Source organism: Channa argus, chromosome 12 (assembly GCF_033026475.1).
Source record: "Channa argus isolate prfri chromosome 12, Channa argus male v1.0, whole genome shotgun sequence".
Lineage (NCBI taxonomy): Eukaryota > Metazoa > Chordata > Actinopteri > Anabantiformes > Channidae > Channa > Channa argus.
Genome location: NC_090208.1, coordinates 22,711,337 through 22,729,051, shown reverse-complemented (window position 1 = coordinate 22,729,051; position 17,715 = coordinate 22,711,337). Strand labels below are relative to the sequence as shown.

At 39.8% G+C, this 17,715-nt stretch overlaps 1 protein-coding gene across 1 annotated transcript in view; it reads right to left on the bottom strand.

Annotated features, from left to right (window-relative positions):
- The window catches only part of fgf11a (fibroblast growth factor 11a), a 93,812-nt gene that overhangs the window by 19,603 nt on the left and 56,494 nt on the right, over positions 1-17,715 (bottom strand). Inside the window, exon 4 of the mRNA XM_067524984.1 lies at positions 13,722-13,825. Within this exon, the coding sequence (XP_067381085.1) occupies positions 13,722-13,825 (104 nt within the window). The remainder of the gene's footprint in view (positions 1-13,721; positions 13,826-17,715) is intronic.

The window sequence follows — 17,715 nt, the reverse complement described above, 5'->3', positions numbered from 1 at the left end:
AATATTTACCTGCAGAGGCAAGTCTTATCAGAAAGATAAGAATCAGCATCAAAAGCTCACAAAGCAAGGTTAGCTGTGCAAAAGGTTGTTTACCAGCAAAGCTGATTTATTATTTCAGCAAACGAGGGGAAAAAACACCTTAATTGGGGGCAAACAGCTGAGGAAGTATCACAGGAGCATGCAAAAATAATTGTCTAAAGACTGAAGTAATTATCATTTTTTAATTTGAGCGTGGACAACACAGTTAGCCCCCACTGGCATTGTCTGTAGTACTTTCATCAGCAAGGCTTTTCCAAATTCTGCATCGAAACTATCACTTGGCATTTGGAGACTCTGAGAATAACCCCAACATTCAGAAGGACTTTTTCACGTCTTATAGTAGCACCAGAAGACACTTAGGTTACTATTTGAAAGCAGCATTTTCCTGATTGATTTGCAGTAAGACAATGATGTAACAGCTGCTGTGTCTAAATCAGTTGTATTAGTGCAAAAACGATAGGCAGCAGATTATTTGTATTTAGTCTAGTTTGGTAGACATCAGTAATTCTGACCAGGATTCTGATGAGTTTTCCACATATATTTGGATTTACCAAAACGCTTTAAACACATTTAGCACATTCACATAATCTTCATTTACCAACTTACATGACTTTAAAACCAATTTTTGCTGGCTTTAGTAGCTTTGGTTGCTATCTGTGCTTTGCATGCGTTAACAGTATTTATTCCTGAATAGATCAATTATTAACTTCAAGCATGGCTACAAGAAATAAAGACCCGGATGTCCTACAATTTTCTACTTATAAACTCTGGCAAAACTGAAGTCATAGTATTTGGGCTTAAAAATCTCAGAAATATTCTGTCCAACCATATCGTTACTCTAGATGGCATAAGTCTGGCCTCCAGTACTACAGCAAGGAACCTTAGAGTTACCTTTACCTCACATATAAAACAAATGTCTAGAACAGCCTTCTTCCACCTACCTAGAGCCTGCAATTAATCCAAAATAAAATTAAATCTTCTTTTCCTTTCAGCTGTCCCCTTTCAGGGATTGCCAAAGAAAATCATGTGCCTCCATCTAACCCTGTCCTCTCCATCCTCTTCTCTCACACCAACTAAATTCTTGTCCTCTCTCATTACATCCATATATCTCCTCTTTGGTCTTCCTCTAGACCTCCTGCCTGGCAGCTCCAACCTCAGCAAAATCTAGAATAGAATTGAAAACCCTGCTTCTTACATATAAAGCTTTAAACGGTTAAGTTCCTCATAGCACCATATCATCCCAGTAGACCACTTTGATCTCAGAATGCAGGCCTACTTGTGGTTCCCAGAATTTCCAAAGGTAGAATGGGAGGTAGAGCCTTTAGCAATCAAGCTCCTCTCCTGTGGAACCAGCTCCCAGTTCAGATTCGGGAAGCAGACACCCTCTCTACTTTTAAGTCTAGGCTTACAACCTTCCTCTTTAATAAAGCATATAGGTAGTTATAATTATGCTGCTATAGGCTTAGACTGCTGGGGGACCCACTCCCTAGAGCTCATGTACTCCTCTTGTCTCTCTCTGTTCTCCTCCGACCCGACAATTGTCACAGCTGTAAAACATTAACTTTGTGTCTTCTTTCTCCCGTAGTTGTCTTTCTCCTTCTTTGTGTCCCTCTGTCTGTCCCTTTCTGCGGGCGTCCCCGGCTTTGGAGCTGTGTGTTTCCAGTTTGCAGCTACTAGTCCTACCAACCTGGCCGATGTTTTGTTGTTGCTTTTTTGTTGCTCTCTTCTTTTCTCTCCACTTTCATTATTAAATAGAGTTTTTCCTCTCCCCTGTTGTCTATGTCTTACTCATTGGGGATTTGTTGGGTTTAATGTATATATCTTTATAGTTTTGACTTTATGTAAAGTGCCTTGAGATGACTTTGTTGTGAATTGGTGCTATATAAATAAAGATGAATTGAACTGAATCATACAGTCATAATGCAGTCTGTTCTGTTCTGACCAAGAAAAAAAATCCACATGGGTGAAGGTAAGTAACTACTTGTAATCAGCTAAACGGTGTGTGAGTGTGTGTGTGTGTGTGATTGTATATAGCATAAAGTATATAGCATGTACTCTACTTTCTGGTAACAATTCCACAATGCACTGCTCCCTGTTTTAAAGATGATAAAATTACCGTTGCGTGACTCAAACAGCTGTTAGTGATGACACAAGAGTAAATATTTAAAATGTCAATTGATTGCTCATTATGGAGTGAGCTACGTAGTGCACATCGTATAGGAAGTAGTGAATGACATCACATCCTGTGCATCACATCACTGGTTGCATCAACAGCAGCAGCAGTGATTTCAGATTGGACTTGAACACCCATCTCCTGTGTGAAGTCCTGTGTAAAGTGACACTATGTACAGTGTTGACTACAGCTGTTCGGTGTCTCTAAATAATAAAACCTGTTGGTAGGTTTTGGCTGCTGCTACAAACTACATACTCTGTCAAATTGTACAGGAGAACAATTTCATTTTATAAAGGTCACAGTTGTAGATCAGTTCTATGCCATAGTAGAACAGTAGAGACTGAACTCTTGTCAATCCAGCACAAAATCACTGTTCGTGTGTTATTTGTTATTAGTTTTTCAAACTAATTCTGTTTTTTTCTCTTCCCATATCCATCAAATTTGAATGATTTAAAAAACTTTTTAGTCAAAACAAAAGATATGCAAGTTATTTTAACCCCTGTAGCAGGCACATACTACGCACTGTAAAGTACGACTTTACATTGTCTGCTGGCTCAAGTCTCATATTCACCGAACTCCCAATTCTCCACCAGCACGTGGGAAATGTTTGCCTTTTATTAGCTCAATGCTTGATTGTTCTCCCCTATTGTAGTTAGTTGCCAGCTGTTTCATGCCTAACAGCAGACATTTGTGGCTGGAAACAATGCTTATGAGAGTAATTGGTCACTCAGTAAAACTATGGTCCTTAAAACGAAAACAATGAGCTGAAAAGACAAACAAATGCTCTGTAGAGCAAGATGATGATTCATCACAATGAATGCCCCCTTTCACAGGAATTTGATCCACAGTCAACATCAACACCTTGATTATAGCAGCTTTAAAGCTAAAATGTGCAACTTAAGCAACAGCACAAGACTCAAATAATCTACTCATTAAGAAAATATTCAAAAACAAACAAATGTAAAAGTTCCACAACAGCTGTCAGATTTACCCTAAGGTGGGTCTGTTTTATCAAACGCTGCATCTCACACTACTTAGTTACCTTGACCACTGTGTGTCCTGTTATTCACATACTGTATGTAGGATTGAAAAGTAAGACACCACATCCATATTAAAGTTGGAAAATGGCTCATTTCTCTTTATAGCACAATGATTTTTGAGAGAACAGGCAGTTCCTTCAGCCCACCATTAATCACAGACCTCACAACAACCCAACTGCCGTCTTGACAGATCTTTTCTCTGTCTTCTTCTGTCTGATTTTCACCTTTCGGCCTCTCACTGCTCTCGTGAACCCTCGTGGGTGTCTGAGAGTTGCTGGCCGACAGAGTTTCAGTTTTTCAGGCGGAGAGGGGCCCCTGTCTGTGCCGACGTTATGGCATTTACAGGGGCGCCCTGTGGAGAGCTGGAGCTCGACCAAGGCTGATGGGCTTTACAGCATCCAGATAGCACAACCCCACACAGCCATATGTGTGTACAGGAAACATACACAAAAGAAAAGCAAAGAGGAAAGGAGCCTTTGACACAAACACACATGCATACAAGTTGGCGGAGACACGCATTCATACACCGTGTAATGAGCACAGCTGGAGAGGTTGCAGGAGGGTGAACAAGGGGAAGAAACAGAGAGGGAGGGAGGGATGTCCTCTGCTTCTCACCTTGACTGCCAGACCCTTGCTGTGCGTTTGGGGATTTTCCAATGAACACCTCACCTCTGTATTACCATTTTCACGTCTGCTAAATTCTCCTCTGCTTTTTTTTGCCGCTTTTCCCATACTGTCTTTCTCTCAGCAGCCATTCTGTCTGTGCCTCCATTCTTCATATTTCTTCCCAATTCCTTTGCTTCCTTCCCCATGTGTGTCTGCATAGTTTGTGCTGCCACATTAATGGAGGAGGGTGTGCATCTGTATGTGTGTGTGTGTGTGGGCGGGGTCCTTTAGAGTGGGAAATCAAGATAGAGAGAGAATGTTAGAGAAAGGTAGGAGAGTCAAGGAAAGAAAACAAGAGTGCTGACTTAAAGAAAAAGACAAGCAGCTTCTAAATCAATGGATGGAAAAGAGTGGTCAGAAGAGGCAAGAGGAGATGGATGTGAGGGGCAAAGAGCACGTGTGTGTATGTGTGTGTTGGGAGGTAGCTCAGTTGCACTATGGAGAGTCTTTGATGAAGGCTTTGTTGAGTGGGCTGACTAATTGCCAGTTTCTCATCTTTAAGGTGTTTGTGTTAAATAGATAGAGGTTTTGTTATTTCTGTTTTATCATTAATATGCATAAAATATGGCCCAAACATATATGAGTCATGGTGAACTGTGCTAAGTTGAAGACTTGTAGAACAATTGTGGAAGTAATACACTAAGGAAAGTAACAATGTAGGAAAAGACTAATTATTTTTAAAATAAACAATATGTTGTCAAACTACTATTATAGTGACAGGATCGTGCGCTCTCCAAGGTACTGATATGGCTGATCAGAGCCTGTCAGAATGAGTGGGAGACTACTGCTCAGATATATCATTTCCAGATATTAAATTAAAGGTGTAGGTCCATAATTCTGAAGCAGTACACAGTCTGAAGTTTTAGTATAGGGGTGTCAGAGCCTATCCCAGCTGTCACTTAGCAAGAAGGAGGTACACCTAGGACAGGTTCACTGGTCTGTCAGTCACATAGAGAGACACGCAACCAATCATGCTCAGATACCTCATTTGTGCACAATTTAAAGTCACCAATTAACCAAACATGCATGTCCTTGGACTGTGGGAGGAAACTGGAGTAACTCCACACAGAAAGATCACAGCCAGTAGATTAAAACAGGGAACCTTCCAGCTGTGAGGTGCAATGCTAACCACTCCACCACTGGTGCTGCCCATATTAAAAATATATGAAATTGAAAAAAAGAAATTGCTATAAAGCATCAGTTGCATTAATGTGAATCTTTACAGATGCCTTTTGTCATAACATACTACCAACACTGACTTCTTCATCTGTTAGGGCTTTAAAGCTAAGAGTATTAAGTAAAGCCTTATCCCCTAAATACTCTTCACAGGTGCTGTGTAGGAAAATCAGAACTATATATCTTGACAAGGCCATCCCCACTTACGCTTTCACACACTCTTCCTCTCTGTTTGCTGTTGCAGAACATTTTGTGATGATGGATGGAGGTAACTCTCTATATCACCGAAGAGCATTCATTCCAATTAACTGTTTTTTGTGCTACGTGGCAGCACAATGCCACAGCATGAAATTTATAAAGAACAAGTCACTCACAGGAATTTGTTTACAGTAAAAAACATGTGTACTTGAAGGTTCGCTACCCTATAAATCATCATAGAAAATGTATCAACACATACACAACACACCTCTACATCACTGTCTTCTTGTGGGTTTGTGACCCTGTTCGTGGAAGTTTATGGATCCTTAGTACTGATCAGAATGCAGAATGGGGCTCCACCCTATCAGAGCATTGGGACAGCTATAACTCTTGTCAAAATGCAGCAAGGCTATTGTCTTGGCTCTGGATGTAGCTGCAGCATTTTTAGGGGGATATGATTTCCTTCCTTCCTTCTCCTTCATAATGTCCCACATCTTCCTTTACTCATCCAGCTGCCCCTCCCTTTTCCTCTCTGCCTCATATGTCCCATCCCTTCGTATCTCCCACCTTTCCTAGGTTGGTAATGTGAGCAGAGGTGTTCCCCTATTTAGCGGCTGGTGCCTCTGTGGAATCCCCTGTGCGGAGCTTTGAGTAGACCACAAACAGTGCTGAAACCAGGTTGTAGAGGGACGGAAAAAAACACGGGGGAGTAAAAGTGAAACAAGCACATTTTAGATATAATAGAATAAGACTAGGGATGAACAACAGAGTTGAAGTAATGAGATGCTACAGTTGATGGTAGCAGTCCAGTCATGGGGAAACACTTGCAGGGATCAAAGTGAAACTAGAGCCTGTAAATGTCACCAAAGTTGATTTGACACAGAAAACAACACTAATTTACAACCAAAACTGGAAGCAAAACAGTTTGATTCAAGGAGAAGAGGAAACATTACTGCACCTGCAAATGTTCTGAACAACAATGTGCAGTATATGTAAAATATCGTTACATCTTATACATTTAAAATGTTTCCTCAGACTTTTCAACACTCTACCCATCCACAATCGCATCTGTGTGTCTTATCTTTCTGTGACTGCATGAGACAAAAGGCTGAAAATGGGTTTCATTTCTGACTCCCTTCCTAACTAATGTTTCTCAGTACTGGATCACAAGTGGAGCAGTGTTCGTTTATCCTCTGAGCATAGATCCACAATGTCATCTGGCAGAATAAAGTTTTACTTTCTCCAACTTTCCCCTGTTAACTGCGAAGAGTTTGAGCTAGTCCCAGGTATTGGAGTCCGGCCCAATTATGTCTGCCTGCCTCTGTCAGATTGTTTATACCTGGTTGCACATGTGTGTTTGTGGGGATGTGGAGGTTGGCTAAATTGCACAGTGGAGTATGTGTGTGTGTGAGTACACGGTCATTTTCAACAGAATGTGTACACACACCTTCTGACCGTCCACACATCACTTCTTCCTCCCTCTCCGCTGCCATCTCTCCACCCGGGAGGCTTTTCCTGAGCACACAGCTAATAAAGTGGGCCAGGTACACGGCTGAGCCCTATTTTTATCAGAAAGCAATTTACAGGAGGTGCCCACAGGTAAGTGTGTCCCAGCTCCTCAGACAATGGAGGCATGACAAGGAGTTTCCCCCTGCCATTAACCTCTGCTGAGCTGCTCCCAAATGCCCCAGTGCTCTAGGAGCACTGCACAGTCACTGCATGGTCCTGCACAGACCCTCTGTTTATGTTCGTGTATTCATATCAATATCTCCAAAAAAATAAAAAAATGTAGGGCATTAGACATGAGATCGAGAAAGACATGTATGAACAAAGACAAATGTGCAGTGACTGGATAAATAAAGGTACTGCAGAGGTGAAGACAACAGGGAAAGGATGAAAAAGAGGAGAGTACTGTTGGGGATGTCTAAAGACAGATGGCTCCACGTAGCCCATCTGGCCTCTTTCCTCATACAGCTGGACTTTCTGGCTCGGCTATGAAGTGGTTTCTGCTTGTGTGTGTTATCACCACTGAGTAAGGGTATAGTTATTACTGATTGTTATCATTATCAGTGCACTGCAGCCAGATAACATTTTCAAAAGATTTAGGCACCTTAGTGGCTGGAACAGTGAGGACTGTATGGGAAACAATGTGGAAGACCACTGATTTACACAGGTATATCCTGTTATTTGTGAATTAAATAACACCATCCCCCAAATCACAATACTTGTGTCTACTTCCACAAGTCTTAGATTACACTGCACTCTAATCACTGGAATGGATTAACTATTATTTAAAAAGTGTACAGAGGTCCCTTGAGTTGGTAAGCGAAACAGCACTTGAACAGCACTTGAACACCCATCTCGTTAGCTCAGCGATGCAGCTAGTTAGTTTATATAACCTCAGTTAGAACAATGTTAGTATTGTCTTCTTCCTGGTTTTATAATGTGATGTGTGGTGGTTAGTTAATAATAATCTAAGCATAGTTCTTGTTCGTTGTGCCGGCTCACGGTCATTTGCTAAAATTAATAATGTTGATCATGTTGCATATTATATTGTTTCACACCAGTTGCAAAAATGAAAGAGTCACAGCTAAATATTTTGCACCTCTTGTGCAAAATATACTGTGAATACTGTGAGCTTTTAAAGGGCTGATGTATTTGGGGCTTTAACCTAAATTCCCCTTTTAATATTTTCAAATTGTGTTATTTTTATTTTGCCTTTGAATACTCTCTTTACTACTAACTGTACATTCGTCATGTCCAACTGCTTTACTTCATAATCAGTGGGTGAGTTACATCACCTTCATGTATCTTAGACTCACCTGATTATAATTAATTGCTAAGTCAGCAGTAGCATCTAAGACATCAACCAACATCACTTGATTTGTATCCTGGGAGTCAAACATTCACAGAATATACTTTAATAGAAATAGATTTATTCATTTCCATTAGATTAAAAAGGTCCTAGAAGAAAAACAGACATTAATATCAATCCAGTTTCTCCAAACAAAGACTGCAGGAGAAATGAAATTGCCAGAGCAGAGCAGTGGCTGTGAACAGGAAAGGCTTCAGGACAAGGAGGTTAAGGACAAACAGAGAGCTAGGACAAGGACAGCTGACAGGGGACAGATCGAGACAACTATTGAGGTTTATGAGGTGACAGAAAGCATAGGCAGTAGGACAGTATGGCGGAGGGGGGAAAAAAGACAAACCAACAAGAGAGGCCAACTAAGAGAGCAGGACAGACTGACAGGCGAGTACAAGCTGTACAAGTGAGACAGGAGGGGGATAACTGGGAGACAGAAGAAAGATGAGCAAAGCAGGGGTTGCTGCCCCCAGTGGAGACGTTGTGTTCACGTCTTTCCCTTCCAGCAGCTTTGTCTTCCTGTCTTTCTGTTTGTCCTCCTCTCCAGCCCGTCAGTCAAATTGTTCTGCTGACCTTTAATCCTCATGTTTGATTAGCACTGACCTTGATTATGGCTTCACATGTGTGGTATTAATTTCCAACAACAGGAGTTAATTTCTTCTTTAAAATATTTAGCTTTATGGTCCAATTTAAATCATTTTAAAGTTTGGGTCCCAGCAAATACCTCATTTTAAATCAAACTCAATTTCCTGCACACTTTTATGTAAATGCAGCACAACTGCTGGCTCGACAGTGACACCCCTCTACGCTCTTTTCGCCTCTATTACCATCTTGTTTCATCGTCCTGACACAAGAGATGGTCAGGACAAAAGGACGTTCATGCCATCATTTAGCCTGTCACTCGCCTTCACTTTTTATTTAACTTCTGCAAAATGCAGAGACCCACCAAGTGTTTTTTAACTGTTGAAGCATGTTTCTTTACACTAGATTACTTTATGGCTTTGCATTGATTTTATGTGTTTCTTTCCCCTTTGCCATTTCTTCAGGCTGCTAGAACAAGCAACAAATTATGTTACCTGGGTTATAATTAAATAGAAAGACATGCTTGTATCAAAAACGTCACCATTAACGACATTGTGTTAGACCTGCTCCGTCTACTGTACATATCAACTGTTCTGCATTTTCTTTACCTGCACACACGTAGCCTACAGCATGTATATATTAACCCTGTCTCAGCAATCCTGTGTCAAATTCTTACTTCATGGTAGTAAGTAGAGATATGACAAATAATATATAAAAAAATAGTTATGGAGAGGTGTTGAGAGACATTCACCTTTAAAGGTTTTAGAGTGAAAAGATTAAACCCTGTGTGTGACATGCTGACGTGAATGGGCACATTGGGAAGCTACAGGCTTTGACTCATTGCACTTTTTTAAAGTCTCACAGAATCTGTCTAGTAACACCAACGTTATTTTGTTTGTTGGTTTTAGTTATGATGTTGAAGTAAAATAACATCAAGCTTTTTATTGAATGAGCAAAGGGACCCTTTAATTCTCAGGGCAGCCTGGAAACAACGAACTTGAAACCAAATCCGTAGAAGCAGCTTCTCCTGACCACTGACCTTCCTGTGGCAGAGACAGGAAAAAGAGAATTTCTTTGTGACCTTGAGCAGACATTGCTCATAAGGCTGTGCCATCCTCTGCCTCACTGTTTTCTTTAAAAGCCATTCTCATGTCATGTACAAAAAAACAACATCTGAACTGCCTGCTAAGCTTGAAAAAAAAAGAACATGGCCCTGCTTGCGTGGGTTTTCTCACACAGTCAAAAAACATGCATGTTAGGTTAGTTGGTGAATCTAAAAAATTGCCCATAGGTGTGAATTTGATTGCGAATGGGTTTTTGTCTCTGTATGTCTCTCTGTGGCCCTGACATGGACTAGTGACCTGTCCAGGGTGTTCCCTGTCTCTCACCTGATGACAGCTGGGATGGGCTCCCAAATAGGATAAGCGATGACAGATAATGGATCGATGGATGATGTGGCTAAGGAAGAGCAGTAAAAAACCTTTTTTCCTTTCCTCTTTGCTGTACAACTAGGAGGTTTTCCATTTTCAAAGGAAATGTGTGTGTGTGTGTGTGTGTGTGTGTGTGCGTGTGTGTGTGTGTGTGCTTGTGTGTGTGTGTGCTTGTGTGAGGTTGCTGTGGGGAACACGCCTGCCACTGAGGCCCATAAAAGGTTAATGCTGAGTAGGCACAGGACCAGCTGAAGCCCAGCGGAGCCTTTTTCACAAAAAGAAAGGGAAACACCTCCACATCAGTAACTATTTTACAGGTCTAAACCTATTTCATTCGAGTCTCACATCTTCCTCAAATACATTTGTTAAAGCTACAGTAATGGGAAACATTTTTCTTAATTTGGAGATTTGCTTTGCTCTTCTAACCAATTAAAGGAAATTTTCAACAAATTCCGCTCGACTACTATGTTTTGGCTCATTCTTCTGTCTTGTAATTTCATCATGAGCATGGAAAGCACTGGGTAGAGTGTAGCGTGTGGTGTAACACAGCAGAGCAGGGAGAGGGAGGGCTGTGAGGACCAGACCATATTGATTTTGAGTCTCATGCGAGTGCTAGCTGGAACTACATATTCTGAACATATTTATCACAATTTATAATGTTTTGTGTTTTTAATTATTCAACATATTCCATTTATTTTCCTACAATATCCTCTTCCTATACAATATGCACTGTAAAATCGTGATTGAACCTTTTATGGTTATGTTTCAAGCCTTAACATTTAAGGATTTTATAGCTAATTTCCATATCAGACATCAAACAACATAAACATTCATTCGTATTGGTGTTTCTGTCCACATGATAAACGGTTTTCCCTCAGTTGTGTTTGCCAGTTCTTGATGAATCTGAAGAGGACTCAGTATGAAGACATGGTAATTTGACTGAGTGTTGATTAGCAGTAATAGCAAAATAGCAGTAATTGTAGAGGTTTAACAAATGTATTAACCCCATTTTTGTGACTGTTCAGTCCATACTGCAGACAAAAGAACCATCCACCAGCTAAGAGCCTTTATTATAAATTGTCCCTTATTATAAATCTGGTATGAAAACATACATACCAGTTTACACCCTCCCCTTCTCCCACAGTCTCACACCGCACCACTAAAACAAAACAAAATTTGGCAACCTTGACCTTAAAATTGCATGTTGTACTAAAACTATTTTGACACTTTTCTGCCTACTCATAATTCATTTTTTACGTTGAGGTTATTTCTTTGCTTGCTAAACTTTCCCTTACCCTTCAGAGGATGACATCCCTGCACATGCTAACACTTACATAACAGTGAGTTAAGGCAGCCCGCTGACTCTCTCTGGATCCCGAAGGCTACAAGAGATGCCTTCATCCTCTATTTCTGTTCTCTATCGTTGTCTCCGATGCCCACATTCGAAGAGAACAATGGCAGGCAGTGAGAAAAAACTCCTCCTTTGTCTTTCCTCTTTCCCTGTATCTAAAAGGGATTTTCCTTCTTCCCTTCTTTCTTATTCCCCGTGGTTCTCTCCCTTAGTGAAAATGGGTCACCTTTCTTCTGTCAGGAGACGTCTGAGTAAATATAACCTCCCTGTCCGTGTGTGTGTGTGTGTGTGTGTGTGCGTGCAAGTTTGTACGGTCTAGGGGGGGTTCTAAGCCCTGAAAAAGTCATGTGCAAGGCACCATTTTCTAGGGCTCATTAGGGGGAAAGTTTAGTTTTTTCCAGGTTAGGGCTCCATTAGGGTTAGAGTTTGGTTAAAGAGCCGATTTTTGACTTTTCAAGAAGTTGGAGGGTTAGATTAAATATTTTTGTCCCCCCCCCCCCCCAATAATCCACTATGATCTCCCTTTGCATTATGATGCCTGCTAAGGAGTCATCATAAAGTTTTCCAAGCAGAAATATGCATGTGTGAATGTTAACCATTTCCAACAAAAGCAAACCCAAAAGGTCTTCCACTGTTCCAGCTGACAGAATCCCTGGATCTCTGCCAGTGTGCACGCAGGTAATCTTTGATGGACTTTGAAGTTAGTGCAGCTATGTACTTGAAACAAGATCTCACACACTTTGCTTGTGTGCTAAGAGGAAAAAAAGCTGAAAGAAAGTTTCCCTGTGCACCGTGTGCACTCTGATCCATCCCTCTGACTCTTCATCTGTTCTTCCATCTACCCCTCAAATCTGTGGCTCGGCTCTGCCGCTCCTCTCTCCTCTGTACATCAGTGGGAGACAGCTCTCACTAAGATCTGTTTCACAAGATGTAGCGTGCAAGTGCTGCTGTGACTGAGTGTGGCAGACCATTTCATGAACAGGTGCATGCTGGCTATGCAGTTTGAGATGTCACCACTCCAGGTTTCCACTGTCAGTGTGTGAATCCAGGTTGTGCGAGCGTGTTTATTACAGTATTGTTAGACGGGCATATAAGGTGACTGATATTACACCATAATAAAAGGGTATGAGCACCAATGAAAATATGATAAGTTCTGTGTTTGTAGTAGTAGAAAACTGCATTACATTTTTTTAATGCCAGTGCTGCAAACACACTTTCATACCCAGAGACGTAGTTTACAGCAGTTTTCCTATACGTTCATTATTGTGATATAAAACTCAATAAAAGCTAAACTCACAATATCTTTACACTAGCGATTTTAACTGAGATGTGTATAGTGTATATTATCTTATTATATCCCCTGTGTTCAGACTGTACCTGTAAAACGATTAATAATTTGTTCATCAGTTGTCCTGGCAGTGTGGCAAAGCCTTAGAAATGCATTCAAATAACATTTATACAAAAACCTAATCTGTATATGATAATAACATACTATTGTTTCCAAACAATTTATTAACAACCAGTGTTATCATTATTATTTATTAGTTTTAAAGTACAAAACCTATAAACTTATAAGGACAAGTGTTAACTTCACATTTCCAGCTGATCTACAGGTAACCAGCTGACTTTTTCTAAAAAGCTTTTTCCTTTTATTTGCTTTCAGGACTAAACCACCTACTGTATAGCAGTTTTCACAAAAAACAGACTTTCTTAATGTAAACTAACATTTACTGTATTTACTGTACAAAGCCAACATTTGCATGGTTAATTATTATTTATTGTGAGCTAAGACTATGGATAATTCACCATTTATACATTGATGAATTTGTCAATTGTGTATTCTACAAAAGCCAAGCCTAGGCAAGGCACATGGTTCACCAGCCCGTTCTCATTCCCGAGGTGCCTTAGGAAGTCTGGGATGAGAACATGTTGGGTCCACAAACCTATGTTGTCATACACTACGTTGCTTCTGCTTGATTTCAAATTTAACTTTGACTTTCAGGACTTTCAGATTAAAGTTATTATAATTTATGAGTGATGGCAACACTATTCCTTTTACTGCAGCAGTGTGTGGTAATGCACAGTGTAGATTTCAGCTCTAAGAATAAATAATTAAGCACTGAGGTGGCAGTTTTTCATCCAGGATTGCTGTAATAAAGTCACAAGTCAAATCTTTGAGGCATTTAGGTGCTGACCGTACCGATGTGTAGAGGTAGCCCTCGCTGTTCATGGCAATGTACAGCCCTGTCTTGGTGCTCTGGATGGCCACTATTCTGAGCCCCACAGGAATCAAGTTGAACTGCACTGTAAAAAACAAAAAGGGGGAAGTGGTGTTAGAGCAATCATTCTTTCTCCCAAATGCTCACAGCGCCTCCTCACAGCATGAAAAGACAATAGCTTTGCAGTTGTATCCTATTTCATTCTCCCTGTTGTACGGTATATCTGTCAGAGGTAAAACGGAAAGTGTATGAAAGAGGAGACAGCATGAAAGGAGGGATTGATTAGGTGATGGTGATTTAGGGGGAACACCAGGGGTCAGACAAACCCAGCAGTGACCGCACAGAGAATTCCTCACCTCTAAAGAGAGAGAAAGAGATGAGATGAGAATGAGAGCCAGAGCTTTCCGAGTACAGTACATTACAAAGTGACATCTCCTGAGCCTGCTTTGAATCCATTCCCTCCATCCCAACACAGTAAACAGTTTCGTAATGCAGTTTGCTGAATCCCCTCCTGTGGAACCTTGGATTTCCTATGTGCATAGCTCTCCATATAAACTATCTTTAACCTGGCAAGTGGAGCAGCACTCACTGTGTGTGTGTGTGTGTGTGTGTGTGTGTGTGTGTGTGTTTAGAACTGTTATTGCAAGTGGGTGTGCCTGCATACTGTATGTGCTTGTAATTTGTTTCTGTTCATGCATACGAGTGTATATACTGCGTGCAGTATGTGTATGTACTTCTCATATGTCTTGAGTGTGTGTGTGAGTGTGTGTGTTTGTTAGCATACTATGCAAAACAGTTACTTATTATACATGGCCTAATAACCTGAGTGACAGCGGCAGCCTGTAACTGTCACTTAAATGTATAAAGTGATAAGAAAACCAAAACAGATACATATTTAAATGAATTTATTGTCATCTAGTCATTTTCATGAGTTTAAGCAGGTTTACCTGACTTTGGGCAGATCCAGGTTATCTGGGGCCCACTGTTGGATATTTTGGCGGAAAAAAGTACGTTGTCTGGTAACATTTTATCTGTATGTTCAGTATCAATGTACTCTACTCTCAAAATGTTTGGGATATTCAACTTTAAACTGAAATTTAGGGAAAATGTAAAAAGTTCATGCTACAGTGATATATCATAATTGAAGGGCATTTAAGTGGAATCAAGCAATGCTCATTTCTTTCAAAAATGTCAATGTCTCAATAACTTGTCGATTGTTAGGCGTCATCTTGGTGTCATGATATGAAAATGTGAACAGCACGATGACAGAGGACTGTTTTAAATACAAAATGTCATTAAACCATTACATTTAGTGGTCGATTATGAATCACCTTGTTAGAGAACAGCTTCTTATGACATAAGTACGTTGCGTACGTTGTGCGTTCAAAAGTTTAGAGAAGTTCACAAGTTATAGTGCATTGTAGGTGCATTCTGAAATTTGAATATCCCTAACTTTTTGTGACTAGTGCATTTGCAACTCAGCTTTTACGTTACATGTCAGCATATCCTTATTATGATCCCGGGAAGTTTAATCTCGTTGAAATTGTATGTACATGTATCATAATATGCAAATAATAAGCATAGAAATAGTGTGCGTGTGTATATATATATATATATACATATATATATATATATATATATATATATATATATACATATATATATATATATATATATATATATATATATATATATATATATATATATATATATATATATATATATATATATATATATATATATATATATATATATATACACATACATATATAAATACATATATATGGCTTTCATCTGAAGCACTTTAGAATGTTGCTTTTTATTCTCCAGTTCACACACACTGATGACAGCTGCAAGGTGCTCTTTTGACCCACCAGGAGCTACTTGGGGTTCAGTGTCTTGTCCAAGGACATTTTGACATGTAGCCAGGGGGACCAGTGTTGAGCCAGTTGACTGTTTTACCAGTGAAAATAACAGTGGGACAATCAAAAAGACAGAAACAGCCTCAAAGTTTAAAGTCCAGCTCACAGACATGGCTTATAGTACAAGAACAATACTTTTAAATGAAAAACAAGTTGGGTTTTGACATAGAATCTATACTGGCTGCTTAAATTTTGATTAAGATGCTCAGTGTGAGTCTTGTAGGACAACTTGCTTTCTAACCAAACTAGTAGATATTTACAGTGCCTACAAAAAATATCCACAATCGCTTTTTGGTTTTCTTCTTTTATGTCTTTTAAACATTAAATCATAATCAATGCAATTCTGCCTTTTTGGCATAAATTTACAAACACAAAAAAATAATAATAACTAATGTCAACAGAACATGTGACATACAAAGACACAAGTTTTAGTGGCAGCCCGTATAACAACAATCAAACTTAAACACTAAAATAAGCTCAGAAATTCTCAACTAGAGTTTGTCAGATGGCATGTGGCAGAAGTCAACTGTTAGAACATTCTTTGATCTGATGAGACCAAAATTCTGCTTTTTGCTCATCACACTAGATGCTATGGTGGACACAATTATTGAGGCAAACGTGACGCAGTCTGCATGAGAACTGTGAGTTGGGAGACAATGTTTTGGACACTATGAACCTCAGCATACAGCCAAATCTACACAGACGATTTAATTGTATTAATCTATGAGGGGAAATTGCTTTACCTTATTACAGCTGCTCTCTGCTCCAAAGAAAGATAGACAACAGAAAACTAAATAACCACATCTAGAAGACGTACCACACCAACACAAAACCACCAAAACGTCCAACATCTGTCAATAAGAACAAAGATAAATACAACAAGGTTTGCAATAAACAGCTATGGTACGCAGTGACATGAATATCACCAATAATTAGATGATATAAATGATGAGGTTGGTCAGAAGGTGGATGTGTAGATAAATGATTAAACATTTATCCTCAGAATATTTAACATACTGATTAAACATATACATCACTCCACCCCTGTGCTGGCCCCTATCCAATGACTTTCACCTATTTTACATTTAAATGACTTAAATTCTAAAGTTGAATAAATTGCCATTACTTTGTGGAAATAAATTTTTTATTTTATAAATGTATTATATTTAGTATAAAAACATGATAAAAACCATCTGCTTATATCAAGTCTTGGTCGCAGGCAAATACAACCTCACATGAACAATATATAACTTTGTCCACCGTGCAAATATTTATTTAAAAGGAACATGTGGACAACACTGAGACGTGCCTTACTGCTTCCATGGCATTGAAGAGGGGACATTGCAGCCAGCTGCTGCTAATCATCAGCTCTTGTTTACCTATAAACGTCTCTAAAAGCTGATGTTTTGGCAGTTTGTTGGTCTGGAGCATTCAGGTGTGTGGTAACACAATGCTGGGAGGGAAAGACATAAGCAATGGTCTTTGAGAAGAATTTGCTGCTGCACATCGATCTAAAGCGATTGTAAACCCATTTCCAAACAATGTGGAGTTCACTGTTCTACGGCTAGAATCATTATTTAGAAATCAGACAGAGCAATGCTTAGAGAAATTAAACAAAAAACCCAAAAGCTACTTCTCAGACCCCAGAGGCCTCACGGAGCATGTTAAATGTTTAAGTCAATGACAGCACACAGCAATGTAGCAGAAAGTCTTCATACCTGCTGTCAAGCACAATGCTGGACGGGTGATGATTTGGGCTGGTTTTAAAGCCACAGGAACTGGGCACCAGTCATTAAGTCGAGCATGAACTCCTCTGTACAACAGAGGAGAGGCAAATGTGAGGCCATCTATCTGACAGCTGAAGCTTGGTCCAAACTGGGTCACGCAAAAGGACGAGGATCTGAAGCAGACCAGTAAATCTACATCAGAATGGCTTAAAAAAAAGAATCAAGGTTTTGAAAGGACCTAGTCAAAGTGCAGACCTCAGCACAATTGAAATTTTGTGTGGACCTTTTAAAAGAGCTGTGTATTAGCGAATGCCCAAAAAAACTCA